This window comes from Anabrus simplex, chromosome 1 (genome assembly GCF_040414725.1).
Source record: "Anabrus simplex isolate iqAnaSimp1 chromosome 1, ASM4041472v1, whole genome shotgun sequence".
Lineage (NCBI taxonomy): Eukaryota > Metazoa > Arthropoda > Insecta > Orthoptera > Tettigoniidae > Anabrus > Anabrus simplex.
The window spans coordinates 495,292,455-495,316,460 of NC_090265.1; the positions used below are offsets into that span (position 1 = coordinate 495,292,455).

Consider the following 24,006-nt stretch of genomic DNA (forward strand, 5'->3'; position numbering starts at 1 on the left):
AAGCATCCCAATTAATACGTTTAAGCATGCTGTATAACTTACTGTGGTTATAAATAGTATTTCAATAGATAAAACACATTTCAGTAGGTAACATCTAAAATTAAATTCTAAAGATCCACTCACAATGTATTGAATCATAATTGAAAACATTTATAATAAACACAAATTACATGAGGAAATGGTTTAAAATAACCTGCAGAACAGCCAACATCACTGGCATATATCACTACACAAATAAAATTTCAAAGAAATAAGGTTGTATGATAATAAAGATTTTCTTTTATTTGAATGATGAACATCCAGGTTAAGACGCAATAGGCAAATATTTTAAATTCTAAAACATGTCTCTGATTTACATCTGATTCCATGCCTCTCTTTGACGTTAAAAAAAGTAATTTTGAACACAGTGCAACTGTATTTAGCTACATCGTTAGCCTACAAGTATGAACACTAGTCTGCAAAAAGAATAAATGTTGGCAGCCCTACACCTGAGCACCTGAGCCTATTCATGGTATTTGTGCTGTGAGCTGAGCCATCATCTTCTCCCCCACCCCAAACCTTCTTTTGGCTTTATTTAACGATAACGTGATCAGTAATTTCATCATCATTATCAATGGAGAGTGCGCCAGGAGTAGAGCTACCGATATCCAATCATTTGCAATCTTACATTTACTAACTTCTCTCATACTGATCAATTTCCGATATAGCATGCCTTTCTGATCGTGATAGGATTCCTATAAACTATTTTTTGTCATGCTTGTTCTCCTCAAACATTACCATGGGCCATGCTTTATGCCAACAGTAACGTGATGTTATTGGTTTAATGTCCCACCATGTAACCGAGACGAGATAAAACACATCCTTCAGTTGGAAAGACTTTTTGAGAACTTTCACAACACCTTCATGGTTGATATGTTTCCAAATGAAAGGGGACCAATAATTCATTTTGAAGTTCTGGATAACACCTTGGTCCATAGTCTGTAGCAGACATGACAGTCGGAGGGAGAAATAGAATGGGAACATTCTCATATAGCTTTGGTCCTGAAATGCAGACACCTTCCGATTTCTGATGTGTAAAAAAAAAAAAAAAACCCTGTAACGTACATGGCCCATTTCTTCACTGCAAAACTGGTGAAGAGTTTTACGATTTTCAACTGCTTTTGCTGATTCCAGACTATGGAATTTTAAAGATGGCTTCCTTACCTTCCATTATCGTATGATGTAGAATTCCCCATGTGAAATTCTTCTGTTAATTGCATCCCTGAAACTCCTCTTTTCCATCTTACCTCACAATTTCAGCTTTTGGTTAAGTGTCAGAATACTTTTAGAAATATAGTATTTACTTGTCCACCTATTCAATACAATTTTTATAACTGACATAGTCAATACAGAACTTGAATTATGAATTTCATTACACGGAACATCTTGCTGTGATTTCGCACGATGATAAACTGCATGCATCGATTATAGGCTGAGCTTAATGTTAAACAAGTATTATCTCATTGGGATCCTCTTCTCCTTTTGTCCTTTCGTATTTGTTCTGTATTCCTATTCTTTAACCACCTGTATCTATCTCTATCTTATGTTTCGTACCTTTCCCTGTACTTCTCCAGCTTTCTTCTAATCCTACACTTATCCCACATGAAGATTGAAGATCTGTCAAGATGGCCCCTTGATGAGCATTGATGCCCACTCTAATGATGAAGCTAGCAAACAGAAACAAGATTGTTGGGGCTGAGGAGAGAGCCTATTTGAAGATGAGGAGATTGTCCTTATCGTTTTGTGTTTCCATGTTTGTCGTCATCTCCTATTTCTGTTGCTCCCTCTTCCGACATTGACCTGCCATTGTGTTCATCCTATTATATGTGCTCCTTTCTTATTTCCCTCTTTCTCTCTGACTTGAGCCTACTGTTAGTATACTGACAATGCACTTCACTTTTGCTGAACTGTTGGCTACTGAATGGCATGAGCACATTTACCGTATTTTATCGCATAAGCCCCCCTCTCTTGCATATTTCCCTCCCCTACGATAAAAATTATTTTATTAATATCGTGCATAATTCCCTCTCCTGGTTTGTTCTTACTGCAGCGGCCTTCAAATGATTTGATAATGGACAACAATGAACGCAGCGGTACTTGATATAAAAATGTTTCCATTGTCACAACATGCTGTAAATTTGAACAGTGAAGTTGCAGACGTGTTCCTAGGCCCGTTTGTTACAAGTCGTCATAATGTAGAAATATTCAAACCACACAGCAAAATTTTAATTAAATGCATTATTTTACGCCGATACAAATGCAGTGAAAGCACAGGAAGACATTTCTCTGTCGATCCTAATTCAATACGGTATTGGCTGAGACAAAAAGATAAACTCATGACTGCAAAGGCAAGCTCCAAATCTTTCCGTGGGCCTAAAACAGGGAAATATCCTGAAACTGATAATGGTGTAATTGCTTATGTCAATGAACATCGGAATGATGGTTGTGCTGTCTCTTGCGAAATGATTCAGAACAAAGCTCGCAAGATAGCTGCCATGCTCAACATTGACAGAAAGGATTTTAAAGCAAGCATTGGGTGGGTGATTCGTTTTATGAGACGGCAAAATCTCAGTTTACGGAGGAGAACATCTTTGTGCCAGCGTTTACCTCGAGACTACACAGATAAGTTGAGTTCCATCGTTACGTACAAGTGCGACAGCAATATGACTATTTACTCTCTCAGGTTGGTAACGATGACCAGACGCCAGTGTTTTTTGATATGCCGCATAACACCACCGTTGCTCCAACTGGCTCAAAAAGTGTCCTTGTGAAGACGACTGGAACGGAGAGTCTAAGATGCACAGTGATGTGCATTACAGCAGACGGCAATAAACTTCCACCGTATCCCATCTTTAAAAGGAAGACATTACCAAAGGAGACTACCGCACATGGAATTCACTTACGAGTTCAAGAAAAGGGCTGGATGACAGCAGATTTGATGGTGGATTGGTTGGAGAAAGTCTGGGGAAGACGACCAGGGGCAATATTACAAAAGAAGTCCCTTCTTGTCCTAGACAGTTTCCGGGGTCACTTTGTGGAAGCTGTAAAAGAGAAAATGAAACTGATGAAGTCCCATTCTGTCATCATCCCTGGAGGTTTAACGTCCATTCTTCAACCTTTAGATGTCAGCGTCAACAAACCTTTCAAAGAACATCTTCGACGCCTGTATTTAGAATGGATGGTGGTGGGATCTCATCAGCTGACTCCAGGAGGCAAGATAAGGAAGCCCTCAATACCGACGATGTGTGAGTGGATAATCCGGGCGTGGGAGAAAATTAGTGTCGATACTGTTAAGAAGAGTTTAAAAAAACTGGAGTTTCTTATGCCATTGACGGTTCCGAGGACGACATGTTGTGGAATAGTGAAAATGAAGATGATGATGTGTTATCTGAGCCTGAAAATAGTGATGATAGTGACAAAAGTGAGGCCACAGAATAGTGAGAGAAAAGAAACAATGAAACAATGCATTGCTGCTCTTCATTGTAGCCTAATGAAACCATGGTATTCTTTTGTGTTAATTGAAAATACATACTGGTAAGTACCACTTTTTTCACATACCGGTATTACCGTAAATATAACTTTTACCTAATACATCGTTTCCCTTCCTTTCTGAATGCCTAGAAGCACTACACGCATAATTCCCTCCCTAGTGTTTTCAAGAAAATGTTTCGAGAAAAAAAGGGGAGAATTACGCGATAAAATACGGTATTAACAATGACAGGAGCAATAAAGACCATCCAACATTGCAGCACCAATTTTTCGGAATTCCAAAGAACTTTATTTTCTACATGAAAGAGCCATTATCTCGGAACTGCCAGTTACCTGAATGTCAGGTAAGAGGGATTTTACTTTACAGTTTTATTAGATGGGATTTTCACTATAAAGAATCACTGCTTGCCTTTTGTTACATTGGTATTACACACTGCAGAGTTACATAATCACATCTGAATGAAGTTCTGTTGCACTCATTTGTATCTGTTTCCCATTTACATTGTTTTCAAGTATTTCTCCCTATTATGAAGTTAGAATAGTAAAATTTTTTTTACATACCTACAAAAATGTTTTGAGATGCAACAGATAGCGACCAGTTTTGTCCTTGAGTTTTGAACACCAGTATTCACATACAAAGTGAAACTCAAAGTAATATTCTACCTTCAGATTTGGACATGTTTGAAATTCATGACCATAATGATTATGCATCTTAAAATGAGCCATTACTCATCATCTAACTCAGAGGTATGAAGCTTCCATTTTTTTTTTACTTTTTGCATGAACAAATTTCATACATAACATGAATATTTCACTAATAGATTCAATGTTTTTAACAGGGTAACCACAGATAGGCTGGTGATGATGCATGGATTCTTATCAAAATTAGTTATGTTATACTATCTCAACAAACTTTAAAAACATAGGCCGATTGCAGAAACGATGGCTAGTTTTAAGCCTAAGACAACGTCTACCTAAACAACAACTAAGTCAAGCACGAGCTTCCATTGTATAAATAACGTTCAGCAGGTGTTTAGCTAGACACTGTTTAAAGTTTCGATAATGGTTCGAAAATGGAAACAGAAGTATCTTCCATGCAACTCTTTGCTTGTTGCAACCAATGAAATTCCTCAGTGTGTGTGCCAAATGTTAGTCAGCTGTCATCTTCCTACATATTATTCAAATATGGCTAAGCATGAGCATGACTTGCCCACAGCTAAGAATATCGCCTTTGGTGGAAATAAAATCTCATATTATCAACACTAAAGCGACAAGCCACCATACGAGGAAGTGTAGTTTTTATTATAGTGTTGTTACGGTGAGTGCAATCTAAATAGCTTCTGCGAAGGGAAGATGAAATTATATTACTGTGTAACCGAATGAGTTGTACAAGCCATATAGATGTCGATTCTAGAGATCAGATGTTCGAAATGCAACATCAGCAGCCCTGAAGATTGTTTTCCATAGTTTACCCATTTTTACATCAGGCAAATACTGGGGCTCTTTCTCCCAGTCTTTGCCTTTTCCTATCTCATAGTTGCCGAAAACTTACACGAATTAACGTGACGATTATCTGCAAAAAACCCACACACACAACCTACATTTTAGTGTCGTTATTATGTGTGCTTACTTGGCAGTACAGTAAAACCTTGTTAATTCAAAGTCGTTGGAACGCTAAAATCGGACTTTGAATTACATGATTTTGAATCAACTGCTACCAACTCATAATTCAGAAATGCCAACCCTTGTAACATCACAAAATATTCTAAGACGCATTAATGCTTGCAATCACCTTGATTCACAATTTAACCTTTCAAATGCTGTGGAAAAAATTGTATTTCCGAAATGTATCTAACAAGGTGCATTTATTCAAATAATACTCTTGGATAACGCCATACACTGTCAAATGTAAACTCACACCTGGGAAAAATAAAACACGATCCAAAAACAAAAAGTAATCTAAATGCACGATGCAATACAAGTACAGTATAAAGCACTTGCACAGGGGAGCCAACAAGACTGTCCAATTGGTAACACATGGTACTAACAAAACAAACTTTAAAAACACAGACATATATTTAACACACATATCAAGAGTAATAAATAACTTGTACAGTACCTGAAAAGTACACAAATGTTTAATGATCCAGTAGGTTTCTTTTTTGTCACACATTAGGCTTATTGCCTTTTAAAGAAAGAATGTATGAGAGGTTGCTTCATTAAAAAAAAAAAACTAGTTACGAACTGCTCTATATGGGCCATAGCCTTAATTGTCGTATCGCCAGCATCACTCGCACTTATCAAAGAATCTAACACGGCTAAAGCAACAAGTACATTGGCTAGGCCAGATTGCACCAAAGGACAGAAAATAGTGAGATGTCAAATATGGAAAGTTTTTTTTTTTTGCTTTACGTCGCACCGACACAGATATGTCTTATGGCGATGATGCGATAGGAAAGCCCTAGGGATTGGAAGGAAACGGCCGTGGCCTTAATTAAGGTACAGCCTCGGCATTTGCCTGGTGTGAAAATGGCGAAACCACGGAAAACCATCTTCAGGGCTGTCGACAGTGGGGCTTGAACCCACTATCTCCCGATTACTGGATACTGGCCGCACTTAAGTGACTGCAGCTATCGAGCTCAGTAATATGGAAAGTTTGGTGTCACCCAAGAATGTATTCTTTCTCCCACTCTCGTACCACCTGCACTCCTTCCCGGCTTCAGTGTGACGAAAAATCACCTAAAAACAATTAGTTTGCCTTTAATAGTACATAATTTGATGCTGTGGTCGCACCTGCCGCAATGCCTGGTCGTAGTAATTAAATTATGTCTGTCAAGGAACAGAAGAATATTAGCCAGGTTCTCCTTAAAATCGCTTGAAAACTTGGTCACCTTAATGTCACATCCACTACACACAGCCATTGCTAACCAACAACAGTGAACCAACACCAACAACAAAGGGAACAACACTTCAGGAAGCAACAGTTGGCAGCATTGTCGTTCCATGTCATTGTATTTACTTCAGTGCTACTAGTGGATAACCTAAGTATTACACAAATGACAGTCAACTCGCATGCGCCACCTAATGGTGCCTCATGTTACTAACATTGCGGAGTGTGCCTGCAGTGAACTGTATCCTCCTCTCCATGAATTTATGTTTCAATGAATAATAATTTTTGAAATATTTTTTGAATGTGCCAGAGGGACTGGTGAGGAAAGTTCAGATGCTGTATGAGAACTGAACCAGCTGTGTGTGATTGGGTGACGGACATTCATCCTGGTTCAAGACTGAAAGTGGAGTCCAGCAAGACAGTGCACTATCCCCATTATTGTTAATCACAATCATGGATTATGTATTGAAGAACATCAAGAAAACCTCTGGTGAACTAAATGCAATGATCTTCGCTGAAGATGTTATGATTTGGGGAGAAACTGAGGAACAAGTACAGTTGAGACTCAATGAATGTAAGGTTCAGTTCCAGGAGTTCAACCTCAAGGTAAGCGAACTCGAAACAGTAGTGATGGCAATAAACAGAGAGGGACGACCAGCGAACATCATGCTAGGAAACCATCCACTAGAAAGTGTGGAAAGCTTTACATACCTCGGCAGTGTAATATCTCAAGATACACTAGCCGCAAAGGAGGTGTCACAGAGTGCAGAAGAGCTCTCACTTTTACCAGCAGGTATGAACACTCCTCTGGGATCCCAAAGTACCAACAAAATCAAAGCTGGTGATGTTCAACCTGTACTTCATACCAATCTTAACCTATGGTATTGAAACCTGCATCCTCACTAAGAAAGACTCATCAAGGTTGCAGGCATCCGAGATGAAGTTCCTTAGGTCCACAATTCAAAAAACCAAACTGGACAAGTTGAGGAATGATGTGGTTAGGAAGGAAGCTGGGATTGTTACATCATTGTTAGATCGCATCAGCATGTCCAGACTGAGGTGGTTTGGGCATGTAATGAGGATGGAGCCAACAAGGACAGCATATGTTAACTTGGAGAGACATGTGGCAGGGAAACGGATGGTGGGAAGACCAAGAACCCACTAGATGGACATTGCAGATCGGGGAAGGACACTGGAGGATGTCATTAACAACAGAACGTATCAATAAGACAGAATGGAAGAAGCTTGCCAACAGTACTCAGGAAACTGGAACTGTAAAATGATCATGCAATGATGATACATTATTTCAGTAAAGCGAAGGGGATCCAGGGGCCTAAGCCCCCGGGTAGGAGGATTTGAGGAAAAGTGAAGTTATCGCCCGCGCTGTAACCCTTTTAAAATTCGCTGGACACTTCAAAATTTTTTTCTTCTGCAATGTTTGGTAACAAAATCTCTGCCCCTTCATTGGTGTTGATGACGTCATCATCTACCATATGTCCATTAGCGGCGATTGGGGGGGGGGGGGTGAGCAGGGGTAGTCCCCCCCCCCCAACTTTTTGGAGAAAATATTACATTTTTATTCGCATTTTAGCCAGCTGCAACTAGGAATTACTTTTAAAAAAGCAATTTGTACAAGGCCTATTGTCTTATCAGCTAATTCTTTCCTTTATTTTCTTTAATTATTAACAAAATTAACAGCGGAAATACGCACAAAATGTCATTCGCCCTGGCTAAACGATTTGTACAGTGCCACAGCAAGTAGCGGAGACTTTTCACGTGCTGTGAGGAAGGGTAGCAGGGGTATATATATTTGCCAAGGTCATGGACACTGGGGTATGATTCTCCCGCTTGCTGCACGCATTCGCCAGTCTGGCAGTCTCCTTAGTGTCTATGAGTTTCTTAGTTGTGTAATCAAATACTAAATGATTTTAATTGTATAATCACGCCATACTTCTATTCAATTGTAATAAAAGCAAAATAATGTTCCTTTGATGAATGTTTTATTGTGTAGTTGAATCAAAATCTTAAAAAAGCCATTATTACTACACTTAAAGTGGTAAACTGTCACCTTTACGTCTGTCAAAATATGCTCAGAGAGCATAAAAATCTTACCATTTTGCAGCTTGTTTCTTCACTTTTGATGTATATGACCCCTACCCCCTCTTCCGTCCACTATATCCCAGAAACCCGGGTACTGTTTGTTGTGTCTGTATATTTTTTTTGCCCCCGCACTTTTAATTCTCAATCGCCGCTATTGCATACGTCAACCGATCCCCGTTATACAGGATGCGGCAGAAATACCTGATGAATTTCAAAAGTAAATAACTCGGCAACACGAGCCATTTAAAGATTTATTGCACAGTTGGAAAGAGTAGTGTTTGCCATTTGCGTAACATACACATACACACTAGGTTTTGAAAATAATGTCTTCCAAATGCCGACCGTCTTTTTCGATGCACCTCTGAAGCCTCTCCCTGAGGTTCGACATGACTTGCTTGAGCATGTCTTGTGGTATTACCTCGATTTCTTCACGAATGGCAGCTTTCAGGTCATATGGTGTTCGTGGTTTACATCGGAAGACACGATCCTTGAAATATCCCCAGAGAAAGAAATCACACAGGGCGAGGTCAGGGAAATGGGCTGGCCATGAAACGTCACCCCGTAAGGAGATGAGACGTCCTGGAAACATTTCTCTGACGAGACCCATCGACGCCCTGGCTGTGTGTGCAGTGGCACTATCTTGTTGGAACCACACAGCAGGATTCCCTAAGTCGGTGAATGTCGGCTGCAGGAAGTTACCTAACAGCTGTACGTAACGATCAAATGTTACTGTTAGTGTTCTGTCCTCCACTTCAAAAACGTAAGGGCCTACAATTCCGAAATCAGCGACAGTGCACCAAACAGTAACACGCTCACTGTGGATCTGCTGAGGATTGGTTGCGGACCAGTACTGAAAATTTTGTTTATTAACGTAGCCTGACAAATGCAAGTGCGCTTCATCACTTGCCAGGACACTGGTGTAAGCTACTACAGCTTCCAGGAAAGTCTCACAACATGCTCTGCGGTTGGCCCAATCAAGTTCACTGAGTTTCTGAACACCCACCATTTTGTACAGGTGGAACTTCATGTCTGCGTGTAAAATCCTCCTTACGCTGCGATCCAAGAGTCCTATAGCACATGAATGCCTACGCACCAAACGTTGAGGAGATTGTGTAACGGCGTGTCTCACTGGTGTTCAGACGCTACGAGGCCTACCAGGTGACTTCGTTTTCACACTCGAACCACTTTTTCTCAAACTGTTCACCCATAACAGAATGGTGCTCCTGCACGGAACTTTCTCATGTCAACCTAAGAAAAAATGTCTACGAAACAAACGATGTGTTGTGGTAACAGAGTCGGCATTTTTGAAATTAGTATCAATCACGAAACCTCGGTGTTCACCACTCCACACCATGCTAGCGATTGGCTGACTGACCAGCCCGGACGAGACGATGCACGTGTTCTCCAAGGCCAAGACCGCGCACACCATGACAATAACACCTGTTTGAAAGCTGTGGCCAATACGACCTTTAGTTTGCTCAAATCTACTGTATGTGACATAAATGGTAAACACTTCTCTTTTAAACTGCACAACAAAATTGTGAATGGCTTGTTGCGTTGCTGAGTTATTTACGTCTGAAATTCGTAGGTATTTCTGCCACACCCTGTAGTACCGCATAAGGAATGGACTATGGTATTTTGGTTATAAAAGTAAATATACTTCTAGGGGCAGATGGGTTGGTCACTGGCAAGCGTATTGAACACATCTCTCTTCCCGAATCATTTTTAGGTAAGAATAGCAGCAATGAAACTAATATTATGTAATAATCCTTGTGAAGTGCACTCTATATTTCTACCCAATGCCACTAAAACTTCAAACAATACAGGGGTACTATGATATATACAGGGTCTTTCATAAAGAAAGAACCGATTTTATCAAGCTATATTTTCCCAACAGTCAGTAGTACAAGATTAAACCTAATACACATGTGTTTGACTGATGTTCAAGTTTAGTCCTACAAGTGTTCACCACCAGCAGCACGGACCACATCAAGACGATAGAACAATTCCTCCTACATGCATTGCAGCATATCACGATCCGCTGAGTTGATTACACGTGTTATCTGTCCTCGAAGGTCGTCCAGTGCAGTAGGTAGTGGCAGAACATCAACTTTGTCATTGATGTATCCCCACAGGAAGAAGTCCCCAGGAGTGAGGTCTGGGGATCTGGGAGGCCATGCGAGATGAGTACGATCCGTAGCAGTGTGTCGACCAATCCACCATTGAGGAACAGTTTCATTTAGAAATGCTCGCACTGGTAAGCTCCAATGAAGCAGAGCTCCGTCTTGTTGGAAAATGAAGTTGCACGAGTGTGCTTGCAGCAAAGAGAAGAGCCAGGTCCGTAACATTGTGAGATAGCTTTGTCCTGTGACAGTGTTGGTGTTGAAGAAGAAAGGACCATAAACCCTGACATTACTGACCGCACAGAAAACATTTACCTTGGGAGAATTTCGTTCGTGCTCGATTGTGGCATGTGGGTGTTCGGTTCCCCAAATCGGAACATTGTGACGATTGATACAGCCCTTGATATGGAAGGTTGCTTCGTCACTAAAAATGAGGCACAAAAAGGTGTCTTCATCATCATTTTCCATGTTCAGCATCGCAGCACAGATTTCCATTTGCTGTCCCATGTCAACATGTCTCAGTGCCTGAACCAGCTGAAGTCGGTACGGTTTCATGTGTAAGCGTCTTTTCAGGACATGCCAGATACTGGTACTGCTCACCTGAAGCTGACGGCGACCTTGAAATATGGATTTCCAGGGGTTCTGAGTAAACGCCTCTTGGATTCTCTTCATATTTTCTACTGACCGTGCAGTTCACAGTCGACCAGGGCTTTTCCCTTTACACAAACATCCTGTTTCCTGGAACTGTTGGAACCACCGTCAGATGTTCTTGGGAGAGGGCCTGTACGCTTCATCGCTAAATATCCTACAGAACTCGCATTGCACTGTGACCACAGACCCGGTCTGTGCGAACACAACAACACAAAATGCTTTGTGCTGAGGTGTTGCCATTGTTAGACTCATGCGGCAATTGAGTGAGCTCGCTGCTGTGCAGGTTGAATGGAGTCGGGGGAGGAGCGGGGAGGGGAGGAAGGCGTGGAGTACTCTACTGACTACTAATATAAATGTGAGGCCACGCCATTTGCAACGACGTGTGACTCATTCTGCTGCGTGGCTTGAGTACGGCGTAATAAGCCGTCGAAGTCGATTCATTCTTTATGAAAGACCCTGAATTGTAACACTTATCATCTCAAAACTGACTGTTGCTACAAGGCTAAAAATTACACATCTCTATTCCCTCACAGGAAGTATGCGAGTGAGATGATCGGTCTCTGATAAGCCTTCCGAAAATAGTATGAACTCATGCTCCACATATGTGAATAAGTCATGCACTTAGATGCCATTAGTCAGCAAATGCATAGATTAATATACTGCATCACGCATCCGCGTGATTATGCGAAGCACAATGCTAATTATCAAGTTATAAATTAAAATTTGCCAAAATTGTCTCGAAATGTCTTCTAAAAACTCTAGAAAAGTCACTAGTCACTATCTTTGAAATTCTGTCACTAAATTACTAAAAAAGACTCCAAATGTCCAAATCTAACGACTAGTCTCTAGAATCGACTAGACTGATGTGAACGAACACAACTATAGTACACAAGAACAAGAGATTGACAATCGATATATCTGTGGCTTGGTTCTAAAAGGGCCAATGTAATTTTTTATCGAATCGAGATATTAACTGATACAAACGCGTTTTATCCTGGCTTGCAACATGTTACAAGGGTCAATGTCTCTGTTAAGTACTAACGAACAGTTAACGTTTAATTAAATAAGCCCTTGCCAATAATGTTAGATTACCAATAAAGATTAGAGACCTGGCGATTTTTAAAGAATACGATAGAAAAAATTAGCGTTTAATAAGATGCCTTCCACAAAGAAAGTATAAAGTTATTTAAAGTTAGTTGCTGAAAAAAATAATTGGAAAACTATAAGCAAAACTTCAAATGCTCATAGCTCAAAAACAGGTTTTTTGACATTGGCCCTTTTAGAACCAAGCCACAGATATGCGTTGTGATACACAAGTTTCGATAAACATCGCACATTTGATTTCTCGTATTAATAAACGTCGATAATTCATATGAAAGCGGCGGCCAATGAGCGAAGGACTTCTGGCCACTGGCGTACAAAGCTGAAATGGTGGGACTTGAAAACAAATGTTTGAAGTTCACCAAAACATAAGCTAAAACCGGGAGAAATAACAGAAGAATTGGGAGACGGAAAAAACTTCCGAAAATCAGGAGTTTTCCACCAAAATTGGGAAAGTTGGCAGGTATGAACTGTGATTTCACTAGAACTTGCAAACTCTGAAGCACACTGTATACACATCAAAGTCAAAGTGAAAGTACAGAAAGATACACCTGCACATTCCGGAAGACGCGTTCTATCGTGACGCAGAGAAATTTTTAATTTAAATTACGCCTTAAAATATTCTTTTTAACAAAATGAAAGACAATTTTGGATTAAAAGTCTGAATTTCAATAATGGGACCGATGTTGTTCTTCGAATTACGAATTATCTGTATTTCGAATTAAACAATTTAAATGACATGCAAAACCATACCTCGTGTTTTCAGGAATGAGAGATTCTTCGAATTAGGCAGCATTTTGAATTAACGGATTTTGAATTATTGAGGTTCTACTGTAAATAATAACTAAATCCCTCCTGGTTGATGTATGTGACAGCTCTCTAACGATCGGAACAAGTTATTCTGATATGGATGTAGTCAAAGTGACCTATAATGCCAGGGAAATCACTCCAAATATAATAAAATATATCGGCTGCCAAATATTGTAGTCAAGTTGACAGTTATAAGACTGTCTCTTATGTCATATGTTTCACGGTACATAACCTCTGATTGCAATTCACTCCTAAAATTTGAGGGTAAACAGTGTTCTCCGCAGTGTTTAAACATGGCCGGTTGAACATTGGTTTTAGACAGTGTCTAAGTGATAAATAATGTCCTTGCAATGCTGCAGCCATCTACCTAGACGTTGTTTAACCGTAAACATAGTCTGAATACCGTTTCTGCAATCAGCCCACAGCAGTACTTGTACTCTTAATTTAAAATCCAGAATTTTTGAAAATATCTACTGCCAAGGTAAAACGATTTATGAAATATTAAAAAATTGAATTATAATTACTATTCACCTGGAGTTTTCTCAGCAGGGTCATAGTTGAGCCATTCCAGGCAAAGAGGGAATGCTGGCAGTAGTAGATCATGGTGAACATAGAGCGAGCCTTCTTCTTCATTATAGACTGGAACAACAACAAAAAGTAGAAAAAACACAATATGTTTTAGAGTGTACAGAAAATTCAGCTCTTGTAAGTTTATAGATTTCTACATCAAGCTATCTTAAAGCGTAATTTTATGACTTTAGCATGTAATTTCATTTCCAATGAAGAGGACAAGGATAACACAATTCATACAGATTTAATACATTATTTTTATCTCTTAGAGATCAACAAGAAAAGACAAAATACATACAGATCAACATTCCACGATTAACATGTTCACCAGAAAGTTTTTGTCACTGTATATTCTACAGTGTATTGTGGGCACTGTACGGTCTACACAACATCTAAACTCTTATTATACTGCAGAAAATTAGAGGTAGTACACAAGATACATTTCAATTTTATACAAGTGGTTTACGGTCACACTAGCACACGGGAAATAAAGAATGTTATTGGTTATTACATCCTACCAACTACTTTTATGGTTTTTGAAGATGCTAAGTATCAGAATATTTTCCCATAGGAGTTCTTTTATATACCAATAAGTACTGACTATCCAACAGTAAATTTTAAAGATACCCCAAGCTACAATTTAAGCAAGCAACTCAACCAAATTCTAAAATAAAAAATATCAATGAATAACAGCCTAGAACTAATTAAAGAACTAAATAATTTGAAAATAACAGAGCACATGTACAATATCCTTTCATATCACCAAGATGTACACCAATAAACCAATAGGTGAATTCATTTAACATTATAGAAAACCTTCTAAAAGAAAACACTTCACTAAAAGAAACCAAAGAAATTATTATCGTTTTTAAACAACGTTAAACCAACATTGTTTTACATTCAAAGACAGAATCTATTGTCAAAAAGAAGCGTTAGACATGGGCTCACCACTATCAGGTACAACAGCAAACATTTTTTCTAAATAACTTTGAAAAAATTTTCTTAACCGGCCAGCATTCTAAGGAATCTTATGCTGGAGCATATATGCAGATGACGTACTATGCATATACAGTATGATAATGACATCACAATGCACACCTATTATTAAACACACTAAATTCTAAATATATTAGAGAACTACTGTATATAGAAAGACAATTCTGCAAACTAAATTAAATAGCTGGAAACAGTTATGGTCTTCATAATCAACCAGAAATTCCTGGGGGAAAAATTTATAAAGTATATCGAAAAACAGGTAACCTCAACACTACTCTGCATACTATTGACACTGGCAATGGATTCACAACACCATTAGAAACTGCAAATACTCTAGTAGAGACATTTTTTTCCTAGAGACGAAGCTGATAATGAAAGGCAGACTACCCTTTGAAAGGAAACCATGCCTGCACCAGAAACAGGAGATGAAAAGCCTTTTATCATGAAAGAAGTTAATCATGTGATCTAGAAGTTAAATGATAAGGGAGCCCCAGGAATTGATGCCATACCTGCAAATATTGTGAAGCATAAAAAGTGCCTGTCCTGATTTGTTCTTGAAACTGGTCATTAAATGTTTAGAGTTTAGAACTCTGTGTTCTTCCAGACTGTTGGAAAGAGGCCACGATAAAAGTGATCCCTAAACACGGAAAGCAAAACAAATATACAATAAATTGTTTATGTTGAATAAGCTTACTCCTGTGTTAGGAAAAGTCTTAGAGAAATAATTAAAAGAGAGCAGTTTACATGAAAACCAATTTGGGTTTATGCCATCAAAATCTACGGAAGATGCAGTACATAAGGTGACACAATGGATGAAATCTATCTATGATTGCAAAGAATTCAGACTACTAGTATCATTAGATATCTCCGGTGCGTTCAACTTTGCGTGGTGGCCTAAAGTGTTGCATCAGCTGAAAGTGAAGGGTTGTCCAAAACATTCATAGGCTAATGCACAATTACTTCACAAATTTAAAAGTGCACCTGACCATTTGTGGCACAACTGTGACAAGAAACATAGATCGAGGATGCCCACAAGGCTCTGCTTGTAGCCCAGGTCTCTGGAACATACTCTCTGATTATATTCTTCAACAGAAGCTTCCCGATAATTGTACGCTAATTACTTATGCAGATGATGCATTACTACTAGTTAGGGGTAGAACAACAAATACATTAACAACTGCAGCAAATGAAGCACTCGACATACTTCTAACCCATATAAGACTGTTGCTATGCTAGTCACCAAGAAAAAGAAATTTGAGACACCGGTGGTTAAACTAGATGGCCAAGAATTAGATATTGTAGACAGCATGACATATCTAGGAATAATTTTAGACAACAAACTTTTATTTAGATCACACTTTCGACATTTGGAAACCAAAGCAGCTAATTGTATAGGAGCCTGACAATGGTAGCATGACCCACCTGGGGACTGAACTAGGAAATTTTGAAAATTACATATCGTGGAGCTGTTGAACCAATGGTGCTTTACTGTGTCACTGCTTTCGAACATGTTCTGCATAAAAAATGGGCATAATAGAAATTGTCTCGAATTCAAAGAGGTTTCGTATTGCGCATCATGTGTGCTTACCGCACAACATCGACTGACGCTGCCCTTATTATTTCTGGTATAGAACCTCTGCATCTCACAGGACTCAGCATGTCAACTTCTGTCAACTTTAAGAAGAACAGAATACATCACCAGGATTTGGAAGGAGTGGAACTTGAACTGCCTGTACATCATACTGCCACCGGACATCCAGCAGATTATATGAGCTCTGTATTTTACTACCCATGTACCAGAGATCACAGCCATTCAATATACACAGATGGTTCTCGCATTTCTAGCAGCGAAACACTAGTAGGCTGCACCTTCGTAGTATATGAGGGTGAAGATGAAGTTCATTCTGAGAAAATAAAACTAAAGGAATATCGTTCTGTGTTTCAAGCCGAGCTGCTTGCAATATTGAAAGCAGTCGAGTAGTGCATAAACAAAAATAAACTCTGTGATTCACAAGCGGCGCTGAACTCCATAAAAGATAAATATAATTTACGCAATTTGGCAATACATGTGAGAGAGAATATATCAAAGTACAATAACCACATGTTTCGGTTGGGTGCAAGGTCATTCCGCCCTAAAAGGGAATTAAAGAGCTGACCAATTGGCCAAAGGAGCTTGTAATTCTAACTTGTCAGAGAGTTATACTAAATGTCCAATTTCTTTTGTCAAAAGAACCGTGAAGGATGAAATGCTCTCTCGTTGGAATGGTGGCTTAATAACCAAAGACTCTTGTTTTTTGCAAATGTATGTAGTAGGCTGGGATGTAAATATATAGTGTACAACTTTTATTTATCTCGAGTGCTATCAGGTCATGGTAAATTCAATGCTTAGTTCGAGCAATTCAAAATTCCAACACAAAATGGCTCACTGTGCTTCTGCACTGAAGACATTCAAAGTGTAGAACACATTCTGTTCAAATGTCCTGCTTTTGAGAGAGAGCACGTTTTGAACTTAAGATGCATTTGTTAACTTGCAGTTGCTATTTTGAAATACCACTAAATTTTGTATTTTATAAAAATGCTGCTCTTTTCAATTTTCAGAATTTAATGATTATGTATTTAAACACACATAATTTGATATCGTCTGCTTATTAGCTGTTTAACATATGTACTGTATATATTCTGACATGGTTTTTTAAACATTAGTACTCTAGTATTAAGGATTGTACATATCATACTTTTATCTTTCCGTTTCTGTTCATTTCTATTTTACTGTTCATGTATTGAATTTTATCAGAGAAATTGTATATTTTGTATAAACTACAACCCTAACATACCTTATGGTAAAATAGGGTTCACAGCACTTTGGAGATTAAATAATAATAAATTCTTTACAAAAGACAATCAGGTTCACAATGCATCCAGAAACTAACAAGAAAATAAACTACAGTATTTAGACATTACAATCAGTAGGAGAAATGACAACCTGTCATACAAAGCATACAGAAAGCCCACTCAGACGTCACACACTACTGACAACGAATCTAACCACCCATACACACACAAAATAGAAGGACTGAATACAATGATACACAAAGCTATTTCCATACCAATGAGCAAAACAGATTTCAATGAAGAGATAAAAATACCGTATTTTCTTGCGTAATTAACCCACTTTTTTGACGAAAAATACAGGCAAAAACTTCAGATGCGTAAATTATTCAAGGAATTCAGATATTTAAAAAATTATTTACATTTAATTTAAATTTAAAAGACACATACAATATAATATACACACAATTAGTTGAACTCATATGTGGTTAATCGTTATTTGGCGTAAAATTCCGGCGTGAGATTATTTTTCTGAAAAGTCAAATAGGGTACATCGGGTAAGTTGGACTCATGGGTTTGAAATACAGTACCGACACTGGAAAATATTCTTGTTATGAGCTGACAATATGACCTGAAGTGAAATAAACATGTGCTAATAAAAGTACAATTCATGTAAGTACATAATAATGACATACCGTCAAAAACAAGAAGAAAACTGTCCAACATGAGAAGGGCCAGGCATCGAAGAAGGGACCCTTGCTGTATTTGTCCAAACCGTTCATATCCAATCTTGTACGAGTGACGTGTCCAGCCACCATCTTTCTTGGATACGAACGTGGATCCCTTGTGGAAATTTAGAACAACATAAGGTGCAAGCTTTCTGCCATCACCTGTTACAGTAACCATTGCAGTACACAGTCCTTTTTCGCTTCCGGTAGCACGTACAATAACACTCGAGGTCCCTCTCTTATCGATTGTTCGACTTTGTGGCTTATGGAAACTGATTGGCGTCTGACCTGTGGTTCCTATTTCCCAATATTCTCAATCACAAAGCGATGAAAATCAATTACTTTTTGGTTGAAATCATTCGGCATTTTGTGGTATAATGTTGTTCTTCGTCAAAGAGAAAGTCCATTTTTCTTCATCAAGCCTTGGCTAACCTTCAACTCTGAGAGATTGATTCCATGTGCAGCAGCTATTTCTCATCCTTTAAAATACAACATTTTGTGAGATACGACATATAAAACGTTGCATAATGAAATCATATATATATATATATTTTTGGAAACTTGCCGCTTTTGATCCCCAAAATGCTTTGCGAGACTTGTTGGTCACTTGAAGTGCATTGCTCTGTCTACACGGTAGAACACGTTGCATTTGGGCACTGAATACTTGCGGCCCACAGCCCTATTCCCGTATGATTCGACGTAACTGATCACCGCGAGTTTATATGATGCAGTATTATTCTAATACTTGCTCACTGTGGACTAAAAAACAATTTTGAGATCACAGAAAATGCATGTCCCATACCCGAAACACTCACAAAATACGTTTGTACCAGACTGGAATAGAGCGTCACTAGTCACCTTTGCGCTGATTCTCTCCCTAAACTAGTGCAGTGGTATTTTCTACCAGCTGATAACAGCACGTTGCCTGGTATTTGGAATGCCCGGTTTTGCAATAGGAAAGCTGCTACCTGAGTAGTTGACATCTTTATTTCGAAACGCATCTGGAGCTGTGTGATGGATGTTCGAAGAAGTGGGTGCGTCAAATACGTGAAGATTTTTTTCCCTCCACTTTGGACCCAAAATTATTGGGATGCGTAAATTATGCAAGGGCGTTCATTATACGAGAAAATACAGTAATAAAACAAATCACAAAAGGAAACAACCACCCCCCCAGGCAGAGTAGATAAACTATTAAATAAACATAAGAAAAATGCCTGGGAAACCACCACACATGACAGAAAAAAATATGTTGTTCTCAACTATGTTAACAAGAACACATACAAAGTACCTACTAAAAGTAGACTTTGGAATGAACAACACACTGCAGTTACACATCAGCAAATGCAACCTAAGCAAAAAATATCCTTTCTCCAAGTCAGGAGTCTATGAACTGAAGTGCCAAGAGCCTAACTGCAATGCCACATATACAGGCCAAATATGACGTAGTTTCCACACAAGAAACAAAGAACACAAAAATGTGATCAGATACAATCGGCATTCAGCCTTCAGAGAGCACATACAGTATATAAAATTTCACATCATTTCACAGAAATCAACACAGATCTAAAAATTTTACACATAGAAAATACAGTAAAAATAAATCTTTGAATATTAAGGAAACAATTGACATTTACATCACAAAAAAAGGCTAACGAAACCAATCTAAATGACCATACACATTTAAAAAATCCCCCCCCCCCCCCTTGCTCTTCTTACTTAACATCTGGTTAACATTTTACTCTTTAAATTAGCACTTAACGGCCTATAGTTTATATTTTATCATTATAAATAACATCGTAATAAATACTCTCTAATTCAAGTCCATGCATTATTTAACCCAAATCATTAACTTTCATATGACCATGTTACACAAAATACACTATAACATGAAGAAGTTAATTAACCTTCTCTCCCCTTTCCATTAGATAGATGGAAGGTTCCACAACTCTCACTTTGCTCCGCCCCTACTTCCCCTCCCTTCTCCGTGGAACAGTATGCTATGCCCAAAAGCTTTCCGTTACCCTCTCCAGGACCACACTATGCTTCAGCAGACTAGATAAGTACACAAATATTTCATTAAGTTAATGCAGTAACGGTTGAATACCAATATAATCATTATTTGTTAAAACTTGTTCATACTCTCTATCACTGACAAGTTTACATAATGTAAACAATACTTTACATATACATGATTTAAGTGGTTTGATAGAATCTGAGGATGTTCTTGTAGAGCGAAACATTTCCTTCTTTGTATAATAGTGTGTAAATTTTTTTTACTGGGTGTTATAGTGTTATAATTTATATTGAAATTGTGTGTTTGACAGATTGGAAAGATTTTATGTTACATGTTGCAGTACTGGAAGAACTTGGTTGGGATTACTCAGTGCATTATATTTGTAAGTAGAAAGGGTGGTATTATTACGAAGCGTGTTTTTTAAGTAAGGTCCGTTTTGTTGTAGACACTAGTAGTTCGCGTGCATATCTCAATGAGCGCGTGCGTCGTGTACCGGCATGCCTCGGGAATAACTGTGCTCAGTTTCAGCTCTGTAGCTAACCTGTACGATTCTGTGCTTTCAAAATGTTTAAGACTATCAACTCGCCCGCCGCGTGTGAGGTTCGGTCAGTGATACAGTTTTTGTCAGCAAGGAACCTGTCTGCTGCAGAAATTCATCGACAGATGTGCGAAGTGTACGGTGATACTGTTATGAGTGAAAGCAAAGTGCGTAAGTGGGTACGACAATTCAAAGATGGCAGTGATATCGTCCATGATATATATGTTATAATATATATAATATATATATTATATATATATAATATATATATATAATATATGTTATAAATAAACTATAACATTTTTGTATTGAAAAGGTGGACCCTTTTAAGTTTTCCTATCTTCCATTGGTGGCTTCAGTCGAAGCGAAGATTCGTGAGAACAGGCGCTTCACAATAACAGATATCTCAAACGAATTTCCTGACGTGTCGAGATCAGTGCATTACAACATTGTTTCTGAACACCTAAAGTTTAGGAAACTGTGCTCCCGTTGGGTCCCGAAACTCCTAAAAGAGGACCACAAAAATCAAAGATTTGAGTGTGTGATGAAGTTCTTGACTCGTTATGACGAAGAAGATGACGGCTTCTTGAGTCAGATCGAAACTGGAGACGAAACATGGGTTTCGCATATCACGCCCAAATCGAAGCAAGAGAGCATGGAATGGAGACACACACACTCGCCTGTAAAGGTGAAGGCCAAACAGATTCTATCCCAGCGCAAAATCATGGCGTCGGTGGTTTGGGATAGGCATGGTGTTTTCTTGGTCGACTTCATGCAACGAGGAACCACTATCAATGCAGAAGCATACTGCCAAACCCTGAGAAAGCAACGCAGAGCGATTCAAAACAAAAGATGCGGCATGCTAACAAAGGGAACTGTCCTTCTCCATGACAATGCAAGACCTCACACTGCAGGTCAGACCCGCAATTTATTGGACAGTTTTGGCTGGGAAGTTTTAGACCACCCACCCTACAGTCCTGAACTTGTGCCGAGCAATTACCATCTGTTCCTCCACCTCAAACATCACCTCAGTGGCAACAATTACAATGATGACAATGTGAAAACGGCAGTGAACTCTTGGTTATCGGAGCAGGTGGCAAGTTTCTATGAAGAGGGTATTTTAAAATTGGTTACGAGGTATGATAAGTGTTTGAACAAACTTGGCAACTACATCAAAAAATAGAGTGAAGTATGCACTTTCTGAAAATAAATTTACTTTTTCGAAATAACCTTTCTTTGTGTACTTATTTTCAAACGGACCTTACTTAAAAAAACATGCCTCGTATTTATAATAAATTTAAAAAAATTACTACAAACTGATGATTATTTTTTCAAAACGCACATACAAAATCAATCTTATGCAGAAACTTATCAATTCTATTTGAACATACTAATTTATTACAGGGAATGGAGACAACAATCTGAAATATCCAATCAAGCAGTGAGCAATACTGCATGTGAACATGAAACTTGACAGAACATTGCACACAGAGTCCTACTTGGCACTTCACACACTCAGTGCATGTCTGGGATCTGCATTCTTCATACACACATTTCAGTCTTTGTTGAAGTATGCAGGTCATCATCTAGTCATTCGATAAATTACTGTACCATGTTACTTGAAATTATATTAGAAAATATCAGGTAAACAATTGATCGGGAATCTGCCATCTGGCCGACAGCCCTAAATGCAGATTAATGATGACTGATTGTTTGTCGATTGAATAATGCACTTGAGGAAAAATGGAAATGTCTTCGTTCAGATCTTCAGGCAGGCATGTTGCTGCTTGGTGGTTCGCTTTTCGAGATTTGGTTTAGGCCCTTCTCTCTCCTCAACCATGATATCCTCGGCTTCATCTCCACCCAGCTGTTGACTCCAGACAACACAAATTCAGGTTGTGCCTGCAGTTGCTTCACAAACAGGTTATCGCCTAAACATCGTTGTCTTTGAGCAGCTGAAGAGCTTCTTGTAGAGTAAGAGCACTCCGAAAATGAGGGAAATGTACGTAACACCATAATAATTTATTTTATTGCGTTACGTATTGTTGGATATTAGTATTTTTCTACAGTCTGAAGACAATTATCAATGTTGAATAGAACAAAATAATTCATTTTTCAGATAACAGGCAATTATACAGAAAATAACACTAATGGCTCATTGTTATGACAAATGCTTAGCAGTGCAAATGGCACATGGCAAATATTTTAAGTCACAGAATCAAAGAAAGTGCCACATGTACAAATACTGGTAAAGTATATTACAGGCTGACGTTAGGAGATAATAACATATTCTCAAAAAAGTAAAAATAAAGAAAAGAAATGCTTCCTATACCACGGAAGCCTGATGGTTGAGACACTGAACTGAACAGGGTATTTTCCTTCATCACAATGACTCACAGACTGAAGTAAGAACAGTCATTGTGATGAAGGAAAATACCCTGTTCAGTTCAGTGTCTCAACCATCAGGCTTCCGTGGTATAGGAAGGAAAACAACAACACAAACACTTACACGGGAATCTCAGACATGAGTTGTAATCACCACAGTAATTGTTTAAGTAATTTCTCATAGTAGTTTAGGAAAAATGATGAAGTAATACCCAACAATGCCAAATGGCACCCGTAGGTGCTCGAGGGTTCCTGTAACTTAGTTTGTAACTTGACAGACATATACAGAACTTTTTATGTTGTAATACAGCAATGAGTAAAAAAAATTATTCACCACTGAAAAACACTGTTAAATATATAATTCCACCTTATCAATACTATTAAAAGTTGTTTATTTACATCACTAAATACCGCACATGTTTCAAGAACCTTGATCATTCTCTTCCTCAGCAGCCAATTAAACTACCAAACACATCTGGGACTTGATCAATCACTACCTCATAATATATATTTAAGTTATTACTGAATATAAGAAAGTCATCTATATAAAATATTTGAAATTTCTTAAACTAATTAATTTAAAATTAAAATATTAGATATGTCAAACAAATAAATTTTAACATTAATTACAAGTGAAATATCAGACTTGTCAAACAACTAAAACATTTAAAATTACTTAAAACCCAAATTTTCATAAAATAAATGTGTGTTTCTCTTTAAAATACTTACTACTAAAACTGAAG

General features: G+C 38.3%; 1 protein-coding gene across 1 annotated transcript in view; it reads right to left on the reverse strand.

Annotated features, from left to right (window-relative positions):
• nclb (no child left behind) overlaps positions 1–24,006 on the reverse strand; it is a 113,880-nt gene that overhangs the window by 73,325 nt on the left and 16,549 nt on the right. Inside the window, exon 5 of the mRNA XM_067144723.2 lies at positions 13,735–13,842. Coding sequence (XP_067000824.2) covers positions 13,735–13,842 — 108 coding nt within the window. The remainder of the gene's footprint in view (positions 1–13,734; positions 13,843–24,006) is intronic.